Source organism: Trichechus manatus, unplaced genomic scaffold (genome assembly GCF_000243295.1).
Source record: "Trichechus manatus latirostris isolate Lorelei unplaced genomic scaffold, TriManLat1.0 scaffold00208, whole genome shotgun sequence".
In the NCBI taxonomy this organism is placed as follows: Eukaryota; Metazoa; Chordata; class Mammalia; order Sirenia; family Trichechidae; genus Trichechus; species Trichechus manatus.
In genome coordinates, this window is record NW_004444144.1 from 89397 (window position 1) to 104544 (window position 15148).

At 47.0% G+C, this 15148-nt stretch overlaps 1 protein-coding gene across 1 annotated transcript; it reads left to right on the forward strand.

Annotated features, from left to right (window-relative positions):
• The first annotated feature begins 2921 nt into the window (after positions 1 to 2921).
• On the forward strand, positions 2922 to 9419 carry FABP1 (fatty acid binding protein 1). Its single transcript, XM_004388225.1, has 4 exons — positions 2922 to 3030; positions 4711 to 4883; positions 6361 to 6453; positions 9301 to 9419. Exons 1-4 carry the CDS (start codon positions 2964 to 2966, stop codon positions 9349 to 9351), a joined length of 384 nt encoding a protein of 127 aa, XP_004388282.1. The 5' UTR covers positions 2922 to 2963; the 3' UTR covers positions 9352 to 9419.
• Positions 9420 to 15148: the final 5729 nt, after the last annotated feature.

A 15148-nucleotide genomic window follows, 5' to 3' on the forward strand; every position in this document is an offset into this window, starting at 1 on the left:
GAGGGGAGGGAATTAAGGAGAGATGGATGGGGCGGGGCTTCGCTCTGCAGCACTAGCTTTCCTAGAGCTCTTCCCGCCTCGCTGCCACTGGGGGGTTCTTAGTGACCTGTCACCCTGCACCTGCTGGCTGGCCATCTCCTCTCTGCCTGCTGCACCCCTCTCTCTTTCCCCCTCTCTCTGGGTGAGGGAGGAGAAAGGAACAACTAGGCTTCTCCAGGTCTCCCGCACAGGAGAGCAACCCTTCCCCTCAGACAGTGTGGCTCTCATGGACACACACTTCTTGGGTCTCACCCGCTTTCCCAAGCAGCTTACTCAGTCATTTACACACATGTGTGCCCAAGCACACACAGTTTCCTCTCTGAGAGGAATATTGGTGTCAGTTCTTAAGACAATAGCTTTTTCATATCCTCACACATATAAGAATGAAAACTCACCATCTCACCTGGAGTAGGTCAGGGTCCAATGGAGCCCCTTCAACACAATGAGACACATTAAAAGAGACATAATTAAGGCTCAGGACAAGAGGGAGACCATGGATGTATTGTCATACTTTGAGCCACTCTACCCATTTCACTTCCAGTGCTAAGGCCTTCATGGTGACTAAAAATTCTCAGCCTACAAAGCCCACTCAACTTTCTCTAGGCACAACCCGGACCGTGGCCTGGGAAGCACTTTGCATTCCAGGCACTGTCAGGCAGGCCGATCAGAGGGGCAGAGCAGAGCTCACCTGTGTGCTGGCAGGGAAGGTTTATTGGTGCCAGAATCTTCATGACTGCAACACTCAACTAGTGGTCTCTGCCCCTACTGCTCAGGAGGTAGTGATCTCCCCATCGCAGGATATATTCTAACGTCACCTGTCAGGGATGCTGGAGAAGGGCTGCTGGAGAAGGATATCATGTTTGGTGAAGCAGAGGGCCAGTGACGGCAAGGGAGTCCCTCAGTGAAATGGACTGGCACCATAGCCACACAATGGACTGGAACATGCAGTGATCATGAGGATGATGCACGACTGGGCAACATTTCATTCTGTTGTACTTAAGGTCGCCATGAGTCAAAGCTGACTTGAAAGCAGCTATCTAGCTATTAGTACATTTTGATGAGTTTATTTGCTGAGCCATCATTGACTGAGCGCCTGCCTGCCATGTGTCAGGTATTGCGAACACCAAGGCAGAGCACAGTGACAGAGAACACATAGAGGAATAACCCCAGTAGGAGGTTATTGCAAAGTACTCTACAAGGCCAAAGAAGGGAGTGGTTAGCTCTCTCTGAGGAAGTCATCAGAGGTTTTCACAGAGAAGATGGCATTGAACAAGAGGAGAAGGTAGAGCAGGGTAAAAGGAATGGGACGTACACAACCAGGAAGGTGTGTTCCATTGGCCCTGGGACTGAAGCTATGACCTGGGGAAAAAGAAGCCAAGGATATGAGGGTAGGAAGGTAGGCTAGAGCCAGGTTGCAACAGTTTTGCAGGGCTGGCAGCCGTGCTAGAAGCTTAGGTAATTGATATGGCAATCACATTTCCTAAGCCAAAAATCAGAGCCCACAGATGAGAAAAACACAAGAGTTCACTGTGGTGGTTGTTGTGATTGTTAGTTGCAGTCAAGTCGATTCTGACTCATGGCGGACCCATGTGTGCAGAGTAGAATTACTCCACAGGGTTTTCAAGACTGTGAACTTTCGGAAGCAGATCACTACTTCTTAGGCACCTCTGGGTGGCTTTGAACCACCAACCTTTCAGTTAGTAGTCCAGCACTTAACCATTTGCGCCACCCAAGGACTACAAATGTTCTTGGAGGGTAGCAACCATGGCCAGGACAAACGAAGCCAGGGCTCTCATGGACCCACCAGACCCTGTGGTGTCTGTGGCGACAGGCACCGGTGAAGGCTTCCATCTGGAGGGGTGACGCGTCTCCAGCTCTGTTTTAGAATGGGCTCTCTGACCACAGAGTAGAGGAGACCACAGAGTGGAGGAGAAGGCTCGAGGGAAGAGTCTGCTACCGAAGTCCAGACAGAGAAGGGAGAAAAACAGTGGGGGGAGGTGAGCTGCTTCACAGGCAGGAAGGGGGACTTGGGGAAACTGTGTACCACTTCTAGTCTGTGCTTCATGACAAACAAGTACACCCCAAGTTCTCAGGAAGCACTGCTATGCCGTCTCCCCAAGATCAGGGCCTGTCCATCAGAGGGGAGGCCAGGGGGCTCCACAAGGCCAAGATCCCCAGATATAACCCCAAATCCCTCATCCCTTCCTTCCAGACAGGGATGGGGACAAGTCGGCAGGTGCCATCTTCTTTCTTTCCCTCCCTTGACTCTGCCTAATAAAATACATCTCCATTTCCGCATACCTGGTTTAAAAGGTTTAGACTTGCCCTTTAGTATTTACTGCTCTAACACTTATAAAGGGAGACTTCAGCTCTGCTGGAGAGCCTATAGTCACCAAGGAGGAATTCCCAGAGCATAAAATAGCACAAAGGGCTGATGACAGCTCTGCAGAAATTCAGTTTGTATAAAAATAAGGAAGGGAAGAGGTCACAAGGTTATCTAAATAAGGTGAGGTTTTGAGATTAAAAGGATTCTTTGGTATCCTTCTGTGCATACATGCGTGTGTGTACACACACACACACACACACACACACACTTCACAAGCGAAAGTAAACACGCACACACACATATACATACCTCACAAGTGGGAGTGACAATAAAGGCAGCAGGGTGAGTGGGCTTTGCACTTAATTGGCACTCATTAACGTTTGCTGAATTGGTGCACACCTCTGCTGTGATCAGCCTGTTTTCTATCATTGACCATTGCTCCCAGGAGTTAATGTTTGAGCCTGGCCATAAAGGAGTCCAGCAGCTGACCTATGGTCAATATGGGAAGAGGAAGGAGCCCCCTATAAAACAGCCCACACGAGGCAGCCCTACTAGCAGAGCTGCTGGTTAGCAGTGGAAAGGGAGCCTCATCGCCACCATGAACTTCTCTGGCAAGTACCAAGTTCAGAGCCAGGAAAACTTTGAGGCCTTCATGAAGGCAGTCGGTGAGTGCTGGACTGGGTGCCAAGGCTGTGGGTCACAGCAACCAGGGTCTGGCCCCACAAGCAATGTTGGGATGGGAGGAGAGAGTCAGGCAACCCCCAGACCAGGGGGCATTTATTAACTTCCGTGGTCGCTTGTAGCTTGTGCTAGTACTCACTGAACAAGGTCACCCTGTAGGCGAGTAGAAAGAGCACTGAACTTGGGATCTGATCTGGACTCAAGTCCCATCTCTGCTGGTGCCTCATTGGGTGACCTGTTTATTCATTCATTCATTCATTCATTCATTCTTCTAACAGCATTGACTGGAGGCCCACCACAGGTTGGGTGCTGTGCTGGATAGGTACCAGGGAGATAGATAACAATGAGCTGCATTTCCAAGAAGGCCACAGTTTAGAGAAAGAGAAAGAGAAGAAATAAGTGCAATTAAGTATCTCCTACCCTACACCATGTGCTGACTCTATGCCAGGCATTATGCTAAGCACTTGATATGCAATATTTCATTTAATCCTCACCAAAAATCTCTGAGTTAGGTGCTACTATTTTCCCATTTTGTAGTTGAGGCAACTGAGGCCTAAAAAGTCTACATAATTCTGACCAAGTTGACTCAGGTGGGAGCTGTTTGGGTTGGAGTTTGAAGCAGGAACTGATTCTCAGAAACCCTATATCCATGTGCCTCCCAGAACCACGAATGAACGGGAGGGTATGCTGCTCAGAGGAGGGCGTGGTCAGCCCTCCCAGGGTCCGGGCTTGGTGGTGGTGAAGGTGAGCCTTGGGTTGGGCCTGGAAACACTAGCATGTGTCCACTAGGCAGACTGGGGGCAGGAGCTAGGCTCCAGGCAGAGGGAGCCTCGTGAGCAAAGGGGCACAGTGTGACAAGGTAGAGCGCTATGAGGAAGAAGGTTGGGGAAGACAGCAAGTGCCGAGAGAGGAGGCCCACGGGTGCCCCTGGGAGCTTGGATCTTCTGTCGGGCAAGTCCCACCACCTCTCTGTGTCTGGCATCCCTTCTGTGTGGACCAGGGCCCTCAACTGCCACCAACCTGCATGGTCTTTGTGAGCCTCGAGTTGTCTAACAGCAGGGACAGGCTCTGCAAATTTAAAGCCCTATCCTAGGGCAAGGGAATCCTGGTACACCTTCCTCAAGACCCTGGACTAGAGGCGATATCTGCCTGTGGGACAGGGATTGATGAACACTCGGCCCAGTTTGCCTGGCATGGTCCCTGCTTGTGCGTGTTGTCCTGGCGTAATTATTAACGGCTCCCCCTTTCACCTCAGGAGTGTCCCAGTTTGGAAGACAAATTCTAAGATGATTCCAGGTATGAAGGATGAAATGCAAATGCTCAAAGACCAAAGGCTCCTGGCATTAAAGACGGAAGAAGTGAGGAAGGAAAGCGAGAGAAAGCCAGGTTGCTCTCAGGAGGAGAGGTTCTTCAGGCCAGAGGAGTGTCCTTTTTATCAATTAACTGGAAAGATAGCAAGCAGGGCAGGCCAGGCCACTGACCTTTCCTTTCAGAGGCCAAAGCCCATGTTCCCCACCGGCTTCCAGAAAGGGCCTCACGGCCTCTGGGGAGACAGCCACACAGTACCCACACCCTCCCCCACCATGACACAAAGCTTCTATTGCCCACCACCTCCTTGCAACTCCCACCACTGCCATCTCTAAACTTCAAATGCTTTCCACCAGGTCTGCCTGATGACCTCATCCAGAAGGGGAAGGACATCAAGGCGGTGTCAGAAATCGTGCAGAATGGAAAGCGCTTCAAGCTCACCGTGACCTACGGGTCCAAAGTGATCGAAAACGAGTTCACCCTGGGGGAAGAGTGTGAGATGGAGATGATGACAGGGGAGAAGGTCAAGGTAGGACATGCCCCTCTGCTTTCGAAAACTTACCCTGGAACCTGGCCCCAGGGCTTCCTTCCTCAAGGTTCACACCTCACAACTCCCACCATACACAAGGTCTGTAAACCCACTTCTGGGGTGAAAGGCCAAGAGACAAAGACAACTCTTAGGTGAGAAGATCTGAAACCACTCTCGCCCTCCCCGGGACTGTCAGAAGGACCACCTGGCTCACAAATCCGAGCACTCCTATGTGGATACGGGGAGAACCAGGCACAGTTTTAAGTCTCAGGTCCTCCCCCGCCGCCACAGTTCTCTCCACTCTCAAAGCCCTCTAACCAGAGCCCAGCAGCAGGGCAAGACAGGGGGTGTCGGGAGGGTAGTCTGTGAAAAACCCTTAATCAAGCCCGGATGTCATCCTTGAGCCCAGAGTGAACTGGGCTTTACCAAGCCTTGAGGTAATGGAGAGAGATGTCCTGCAGGAGGTGCTGGCAAAACCAACATACCAAAGCTCCAGGCAGGGGCTCAGCCTTACAGGAGCTGGTCACTGAGCCCCCAACCTCAGCTCCCTCATCTATAAAATCGGAATAATCAACCTTACCAGACTGAAGGCAGGGGAGGGAGCATCACCTCCTCTGGACTGGCTCAAGGTGTGGGTGTGGGCTGTGCAAGTGGTCAACAGGCGACAGCAGGGAAGTCCAGGCACTGTCAGTGCCAGGCACTGAGGACCTCTCTCCTACCTTTGGAGACACCACACACCCCAGGGAAGCAAACACCGGTGAACGTCCGCCTTCACTTCTCCCCAGACAACTTCGTGCTTTGGTCTCAGCACATTTGTCTTTTGCTCTCTTCTGAGCTCTCTTTATTTCTGCTTCTCCAGATAAAGCATTACAAGTCAGGAAATCTGTGACAAATTTTAGGAGGGAAAATCTCTTGATATCCTGCACTGATGGGGTCACAGTAATAGGCAGGTCATTAGGGGTTTACCAGGTCCTTTTCCAAATGTCCATTTTGGTGGCAAATTTTTAATCTTGGCCAGTATCTTCTGCTCCCTGCTGGTTTCTATGTCACCTCTTTGTGGATGTATAAGGCTTGAAAAAGAGGCCAAAACAGGAAAGATAAACATTCTGGAGGAATAATACATACCAATGCAAAATATGTGTTCTCCCTGCTGGCATTTTGAATTTTGCCACTACCTCCCTCCAATATCTTGGAGAATTGAGATTTTACCCAATTTTATCTCAGTGTTTGTATTTAAGACCACTTGGGTGTCCAGTGCTCATTTCTAGATGCATACCATAAAGAAAAACTCTGACCAAAGACACCCTAATATTTTCTTTAGTTCTTAAAGGAAGACAATGCGGGAGTTGAGGTGTATGAAGATGCGCATTCTGATTGTTGTAAACAGAGACCCCTGCAGGGCAGCCAATCTCATTAGCAAGGCCCTTGCTCCCTTCCCAGGCCCCTCTTCACACGCCAACTCCTCTGTCCCCTGCAGACGGTGGTTAATATGGAAGGTGATAATAAACTGGTGACAAATTTCAAAGGCATGAAGTCGGTGACTGAACTCAACGGAGACACGCTCACCAGCGTAAGTTGGCACTCTGAGCTTGTAGCTCCCAGTACTTGAGCGGAAGGGGTGGGTGAAGGGTGAGGAGCAGCCCCCACCCCTACCCTGCCTTCTCTGTTGTCAATATCTGCTACCATTTACTGAGGATTCACATATGCCAGGCAGTTTACACACATTATCCCCAATCTTTCCAACATCCCCAAATTTTATAAATGGGGAAAATGAGGCAACAAAGAGCCAGGGAAGGCAGATCCAGAATTCCTTCTGAGCCGCGTCTGTCTCACAGGGCTGCCGCCCGCCGCTGAGCACTGCACAAGCTAGGGGGAGCCACTCACACTGCAGACCGCGTAGACTCCTATGCTTGTTATGGTTTTACAGCAGTTGCCTGCAAGGTGTCTTGTTCTAACAAAACCAGTGCAGCGTATTAGGATAGTTTTCTAACAGAAGTGAAGTATCTTTGAGGAAGGGGCACCCTCTTCTAATCTACCAAAGGCACCACATGTGCTACCGGCAGCCCTACCTGGTATTTTCCCCCACCTCTCCTCAGTTCCTTCGGGCTGGCCCCCACTTTCGTGGTAGGGTCAACCACACCTCCCTTCCCTCCCTTCCTTCTCTCCTCGATGACCCCTCCCCGCCTCTTCTCCCCTTTCTTCACCAAACGGACGGACGGACGGACTAAGAGGCACTTGGTAGGAAGAACCAGCAGCCCAGCCCACCCCTCTCTGACTCCTCTGGGACACGGCGGCCACGAGACTCGCTCACAAAGAGGGCGCAGCGATCCATTCACCCAGCAGCTATCGACTGAGCCTCCTGTGGAGCAGCCTTTCCCATTGACATAGCACCCACACGCAGGGAGGGTTTTGTTTATCCAGGGGTGGGCTCTGTCACAACCCTTCCCCTTCTGCCTCAGCACCAACCACGAGCCAGGGAGGCCTCCACCTTCCCGGCAAGCCCTGGGCACTTAGGAAAGCCTGCGCCCACTTGGCATTTATAAGCAGAATATTTGTGGCAGTTTTATAAGCAGCTTTTTGAGTCCCTGGATGGCACAAACAGTTAAGCCCTCAGCTACCAACCAAAAGGTTAGCAGTTCAAACCCACCCAGAGGCGCCTCAGAAGAAGGCCTGGTGACTGCTTCTGAAAGGTCACGGTCTTGAAAACCCTATGGAGCAGTTCTACTCTGCAGCACATGGGGTCACCATGAGTCAGAATCGACTTGATGGCAACAAGTTTTTTGGTTTGTTTGTTATGAGTCTGGAGCACTTCAGTTACTCAGTTATCCTTAGGGTCAGCTGTCCGCCACCCCGTCCCTGACTTGGGGTGAATTGTGCAGTGATTCTCCTACAGCTAAGTCCCCCTGACTCTTCTCTGCTCCCAGAATGTGCTTTAGGGAGAAACAGAAGGCAGAGCACTGCCCCGAGGGCCTGTCATCGCCCTGTTCAAGTAGAAAAAAATCCCTCAAATAGGGAGAGTGTGAAGTCAACTGCGAAACATATGGTCCCCATCCACCAAGCCAGCGTTCACACAGAGCAGGGAGGCGCCAGCTGGCCATGGGGAGAGGAGCCTGACCTGAACTCAGCCCTGCCCAATGCACTGCCTATGCTCCGTCTCCTAATCCTCGTCTCCCTGTGAGGGAGGCATCCTAAGGGATTTTATAGACAGATTGCCTCATCCAGGGTCACCCAGATAATAAGTGGTAGCAGCAGGGCTGGAATCCAGATTTTTCCATTGCTTTCTTTTGCTGCTGAAGCTAAAGGACTCCTTCTTTTACTCTGACAACATATCACATCATTGCAGCGGTCTTGCTGAAGAGAGTCGGCAGAGGCCAGAGGGAACGGTCCTCAACAACCCCAGAGCTGATGAATGCAATATTTCTACATGCCTCACAGCTTTAGGAGGAAAATCAAGCAGTGCCTATGTTCCAGGCCGAGTGTCTAGGCATTTCCATGCACATGTATCTTTGGTGCTCAACACATGTCTGGTACGCAAACCCATTGCTGTCAAGTTGATTCTAACTCATAACGACCCTATAGGACAGAGTGGAACTGCCCCATACGGTTTTCAAAGCTGTAAATCTTTACGGAAGCAGACTGCCACATCTTTCTCCCACGGAGCAGCTGGTGGGTTTGAAACACCAACCTTCGGTTAGCAGCTGAGCAATTAACCACTGTTTATTACCAGGGCTCTGGTTTGGTACATACCACTAAAAACGTTGCCATCAAGTCGATTCCGACTCATAGCGACCTATAGGACAGAGTAGAACTGCCCCATAGGGTTTCCAAGGAGCGGCTGGTAGACTTGAACTGCCGACCTTTTCGTTAGCAGCTGATCTCTTAACCACTGAGCCACCAGGGCTCCTGTTCGGTACATTAAAAACAAAACAAAACAAAATCCGTGCCTTCAAGTTGATTCTGACTCATAGTGACCCTAAAGGACAGAGTAGAACCGCCCCATAGGGTTTCCAAGGAGCGCCTGGTGGATTTGAACAGCAGACCTTTTGGTTAGCAGCCATAGCTCTTAACTACTACACCACCAGGGTTTCTGTTTGGTACATAGTAGGTGCTAAATGAAACTCTGAGAAATTGGACTGGATTAGATTGGATTGAATTGGATGATCTTTCTATAACAGTCACTAATGTAGAAAAAAATTCAGTAAAAGGCAGGAGAACTTTCCACGTGAGGAAGTGAAGTGACAAAGACGTGGCATAGTATTTTAGAAAAAGTTGCAACCCTTCCTCTGGTCCTACAGAAAACAGAGGAATCTTTGAGTTGTTTTATATATTAGCACATTTGGGGCTATTTTGCAGACTTAATTAATTTTTATAATTGAATATCAGATAAACATTTTATGATTTCTTTTCTGGCTTTCAGACTATGACATTGGGTGACGTTGTCTTCAAGAGAGTCAGCAAGAGAATTTAGACAAGTCTGCATTTCATATTCTTCTACTGTGTTAAAAAAAAGTAATAAAGTGAACTTTGTTTTAAAAACGTGTTTTTTTCTGATGGCTTTTCGTTGATGGTGATATTGGGATCAATGAGCACTGATAACCTCTATTTTTATAAACATTGAAAATTGCCATGCACCACCCCAACGGGCTGATCTGAAGGGCAGTTCTCACCCTGAATGCAGACTCCAGGGCCACCCACTACTGTCTCTCGGAGGAAAGCAAGGTGTGGCTGGATCTATAGAACAGCCCGGGAATATTCCTTCCCAACCTGCCGCATGGGCAAGAAGCTGGAGTCAAGTGGGTGTGAGGTGGGCTGGTCTTGAGGGTGGCTCCCGTGGGGCCAGGGAGCAAGAACACTGGGTAGGCAATGGAGAACAATACCAGAGCACCGCCGAAGTGGTCCACCCACAGTGGACACGCGAAGAAAGGTGTGGCACTGGCCCACTAAAGGGACATTTCTTCCTCCTGTGAGGAGGGCTGAGTGAGGGGTTTTCAGACAGGCTCCAGACATGAACAGAGGAAGCTCGTGTAGAAGTCCCCTCCACCCCATGGGCAGAGGCAGAATGTAGGAGAAGGGAAAATGATTTCTCTGAATACTACATTTTGTCAGCTCTGTTAGGTGCTCACACCCCACATTCAAAGAGCTGCCAAGTTCTGGCATTTCTGCCTTCTTATACCTTTTAACACCTAGAACCATAATGAGCTCTCAACAAAGATGTCTCCATAAACGAATGAATCGTTTTCATCTCCACCTCTTCTCTTCCCACTTGTAGAGTTGAAACTCCATTACTTGTTGGTTGGATTGTTTCAGAGGCCACTTATAGCGTCTCCCTGCCTCTCTGTCTCTTATTAGAAAGGCTTCTCTATCCCCCTAACAGTCATCTTCCTTAAACAAAGGATGCTTTAGAAGAATCCTGATCAAAAGAGGTAAAAATAAGGAACAGAATTTTAAATTCTCAATGGAATCCAGACTTCCTGGAGCCATTGAGGCTGGATGAGTCCCCGAAATGATTGACCTGAGATAATCTTTAAACTTTAAGTCTTAAACAAAAACTATCCCCTAAAGTCTTCTTTGAACTAAAAGATAGCACATTTTAAATAGTAAAGTACATCGGCTTTGAGCATTGTGCTCTTTTAAAGAATTGTCTATGTGAGATCAAATTGATAATGGCAACTCAAAAGGTTGGATGGGAAGTTTAGGGGGCAGTGAGTTTAAGATAATGGTGGTGGAATAATGTGGAAAAGGCTAGCAAAAAGGGTAGCACAACTTAAAGAATGTAACTGATGTCACTGGATTGCATGTGTAGAAATTGTTGGAATGGTGTATCTTCGGCTACATATACTTTCACCAAAATTAAAAAATTTTTTAAAAAGCACCAATCACGATGGTCAGACTCGCAAACCTGGCGTTTAAGTCTATCAGGGGTTGGCAAATGTTTTCTGTAAAGAGGCAGAGAGTGAATGTTTTCAGCTTTGTGGGCCATACAGTCTCCAGTCTCGGTCACAACTAACTTGTCTCCGCTATGGAGCGTGAAAGCAGCCATAAACAGTACACAAACAAATAGGTGTCGCTGGGTTCCAAGAAAACTTCATTCATGGGCACTGAAATTTGAATTTCATATAACTTCACATCACAAAATATTATTCTTCTTTTGAGTTTTTTAACCCTTTAAAAATGTAAAGACCATTCTAACTCACAGACTGTACAAGAACAGGCTGTGGCCAGATTTGACCCATAGGCTAATTAAAGGTTGCCAGACAAAACAAATAAACCCTTTGCCATCAAGTCAGCTCTAACTAGCGGTGATCCCCATGTGTTACATAGTAGAATTGCTTCATAGGGTTGTCTTGGCTGTAATCTTTACAGAAGTAGATCTCTAGGCCTTTCTTCCACAGTGTCACTGGGTGGGTTCGAACTGCTAACCTTTAGGTTGGTAGTTGAGTGCAGTTTGCACTACCCAGGGACCTTCTAGGTTGCCAACCCCTGCTCAGTTATAGCCTGTCCCAAACCTTCTTTTCCACCTCACCTACCATCATGCCCTTTCCTACAATATGCATTACAATCGTACTAAACAACCGCTGTTCCCCTCACAGTTTAACTGCTGCCACCTTTAAGAGGTCTTCCCAAATTGCTCAGCTGAAAGCACTCTTTCCTTCCCCCTGACATTTTAACTGCACCAGCCTTTTGGAATGAATTCTTCCTGCCTTGCACTATGGTTTTCTCTGTACGTTTGCTTCTCTTTCTCCCACCTGGACAGAGTCTTTAGGGAGAGGAGGACCATTAGTTGGGGAACTAAGGCAGATTTAAGGAAAGTACCTCAGCACTTCAGGAAGAACTCAGAGTTGGCAGATACAGGGAACAAAACAACAGAACACAAAATATACCGTTCACGCACACACACGCACACACACACACACACACACACACACGCACAGAAAAAAATTCCGGATGACTAAATAGCTAAACAAATAAATATAAAATATTAGAAATAGATATGACAGTTGATAAGTAACGTGAAGTATAGAAGACTTTCTTAAACAAGATGCAAAAAAGATGAAGGAAAAGATTAGTAAATTTGACTTCCTCAGTATTTAAAGTTTTCTATGAGAAAGATACCATACACGCAGTTAGAAAAACAATAAGTAACAATGTGGGAGAGAATATTTGTAGCTTACATAACAAAGGGGTAATAAACCCGTTGCCGATTCCAATCCATAGCGACCCTATAGGACAGAGAAGAACTGCCCCATAGGGTTTCTAAGGAGCAGCTGGTGGATTTGAACTGCCAACCTTTTGGTTAGCATCCGTAGCTCTTAACCACTACACCACCAGAGAAATAGCCAGAATATGAAGACCTTCCCCAAATCAATCAGACCAGCAAGTCAATGGAAAGGTGGATTGAGGACATTAATAGGCAATTCACAATATGAAATATGCCTCTTAGTAAGCAGGAGGGATGCAAGATGAGATACCATGTTAAAAATCAAACTAGTAAAAAGTCAAAAGACGGCTAACATCAAGTGCTTTCAAGGATGTGAGAGAATGATTCTCCTCTTCCATCAGTGGTGGAGGTGCAAACTGGCACAGCCCCTATGCAGCATGGTTTGACAATATCCATTAATAGTTCCAGTGTGGATCCCCTAATACCTAGCAATGCTGCTGCTGTACATCTCCCTAGAGAAGTATTTATACACGTGCACAAAGAAGCATGCAAAGAACGCAATCGCCCAAAACTGGAAACAAATGCCCGTCAATGAAAAAAGGTTAAACTGTGGTACAGCCATAGTCTGGAATAATCTCCAGTAGACTAAACTGAACGCGGTTGATCTAATTCTATTGACATAGAAATATCTCTGAGACAAAGCTTAAAAAAAAGAAAGTTTCAGAATAATATGTACAGTATAATGTTACTCATGTAAATTTTGTTAAAACATAAAACAAAATCATCTATTTATATACATGCACATATATATATGTGAACACACAGAAAAGGCCTAGATGGTTGAAACACTAGATAATATCCACAACCTCTGGGGTGGGAACAGGAATTGGGTAGATGGTCATGAGAAGATTTTTGCATGATTTATGTTGTTTGAATCTTTTGCAAGGAACAAATTTTGTAGAACTATGTATTTATTAGTGACCAATGAATTAAAAAAAAAAAAACAGATGATTTAAAGTAAAACACACTGGGCCTAAAGTCATGTTTCTAATGAACTAATCCATGATTTTGGGACCTCAGTCTTCTCATCTGTAAAATGGGCAACACAACGCCTTCTCCCATGGCTATTGTGAGAAGCCCATGAAATGATACAAGCTACATGTCATCAAATAAAACATGTCATTATTGCCTCCATCACATTCCTCAAGAAGCTTCAATTGGGTCTGACATGCAGACCTTTAGCTGAAGTTCTCTTGAGCCCAGAGACATTGACCTGAGAGCAAATAAAGAGGCTAGAAAGGAAAAGATATTTACTCAGTACCACCCAGCTGATAAGTGGTGAAACGGAAGTCCTCTGACTCTCAAGCCACAGGTAAAGGAAAGTGGTAAAGAAACAAGGTCTTTTCTTCAATAAACCCTCCAGAAATCTGACAAAATTCCTGAAGTTCCCTCCTAACCAGGCTCTTCCGCTGGGAAGAACTCTGGGTTTTGAACTAGATTGTATGTTTTCGCCTGAAAGGAGAATTAATTTTAGATGTTAAATTTGGATCTTGTACAGGTACCTAGAGAACTTTGGGCCTGAAGCTTGCTTTAAATAAATTGAAGGAACAGCTGTTTGTGGTATCAGCTATTTTTACCTTGCTGCTCTCGCTCTTGACTCCTCTCGGCCTGTCCTGTGAGCATCCTACCAACAGAGGGCGCTCTTTCCCTGTGAGTCCATTGTTTGGTGACGAGCCAGTTTTGATGTCCACATTCGCACAAAGTAGAAATGTCCATTTTTGTCTTTTCCTTTAACTAACTGCTACTAAGATTTAAAAAAAAAGTGATTTTTTGTTTTCTCTTTTTCTACATATATATTTTATGTATATATATACACACACACACACACATATATATATATATATATAAAATATTAGAGGTCATGTTGACCATACCTTGATTTTTTAGTATTTCTTACTAGAAAACCATGGAGTCATGAAGTTAGCTATACCTACCTCCCACAGCCCAACCACACTCAGTCAAAGCAGCGTTGGGCAATGCTAAGCCCTGAAGATGCAATGATCCTCAGGAGACTGCTGTGTACTCGGGAGACCAACTCATGATCTCAGCGTTGTGATACAGATGAGTACAAACTCCAGACCTATCCTGCAGAGGGTGTGGCGGTGTTGCCTAGGAAAACGTCTCAGAGCTGACGTTTTAGCTGATTCCCAGAGCATCTGAGGATATTTGCTTGGCCAGGAGGTGTGATGTTAATGGAGGTTTGACAAGAGATGAGGCTGAAAAGGGACACAGAGTCTCTATCGTGAATATCCTTTTACACTAGTGAAGAGTTTGGACTTGATCCTGGAGACAGTGGGGAATCATTGAAGAATTTTCAGCTATGAGAGTAACATGATAATGAATGCTCTGTAGAAAAATTACTTTGGCCACAGTGGAGGACCAATGAGAAGGCCAAGGCTGAATACAGAGAGACCATTAGCTGTGGCAATAGTCCCTGTGAGAGATGCTGGAGGCCTGAACCAAGGCAGTGCCTGTGAGGATGGAAAAAACGGAAAGTTTCAAGAGCAATCAGAAAACAGATTCAGTGGGCTCTAGTGACTAGATGTGAGAAGAGCATTAGGAAGACGTATCAGCCCAGGGTGTAGCAGCAGGAAACAAGGCCCACTCAAAAGGGCTTGTTGTTGTTATTAGGTGCCGTTGAGTCAATTGCCACTCATAGTGACCCCAAGCAACCCCAAGTAACAGAGCTGAACTTCCCCATAGGGTTTTTTAGGCTGTAACCTTTACAGGAGCAGATCACCAGGTCTTTCTCCCATGGAGCCACTGGATGTGTTAGGACTGCCTAGCACTCAGTTAGCAGCTGAGTACTTAACTATTACACCACCAGGGCTCCTATTCAAAAGGATTTACCTGTTGAGAATTTAATGAAAGGACTATTTACAAAGATGTGATTTGAGCAAAGGGAGCCAATAAGCTAGGTGAGGCCTCCAGGGACTAGCAACCACAGGACGCCATTATCCCTGTGGGGCTGAAGTGAGAGCTGAGCCCTGGGCAAGCCACTTGACAGGAGCTGAGCCCTGCCTAGGCAGGGAGGGAGGAGGGCATT

Excerpts from the sequence above, each read along its gene's own strand:
- FABP1 (XM_004388225.1), top strand. The coding sequence starts at position 2,964 with ATGAACTTCTCTGGCAAGTACCAAGTTCAGAGCCAGGAAAACTTTGAG. Across the intron at positions 4,884-6,360 it reads TGACAGGGGAGAAGGTCAAG|ACGGTGGTTAATATGGAAGG; the intron begins GTAGGACATGCC and ends TGTCCCCTGCAG. Across the intron at positions 6,454-9,300 it reads ACGGAGACACGCTCACCAGC|ACTATGACATTGGGTGACGT; the intron begins GTAAGTTGGCAC and ends TCTGGCTTTCAG.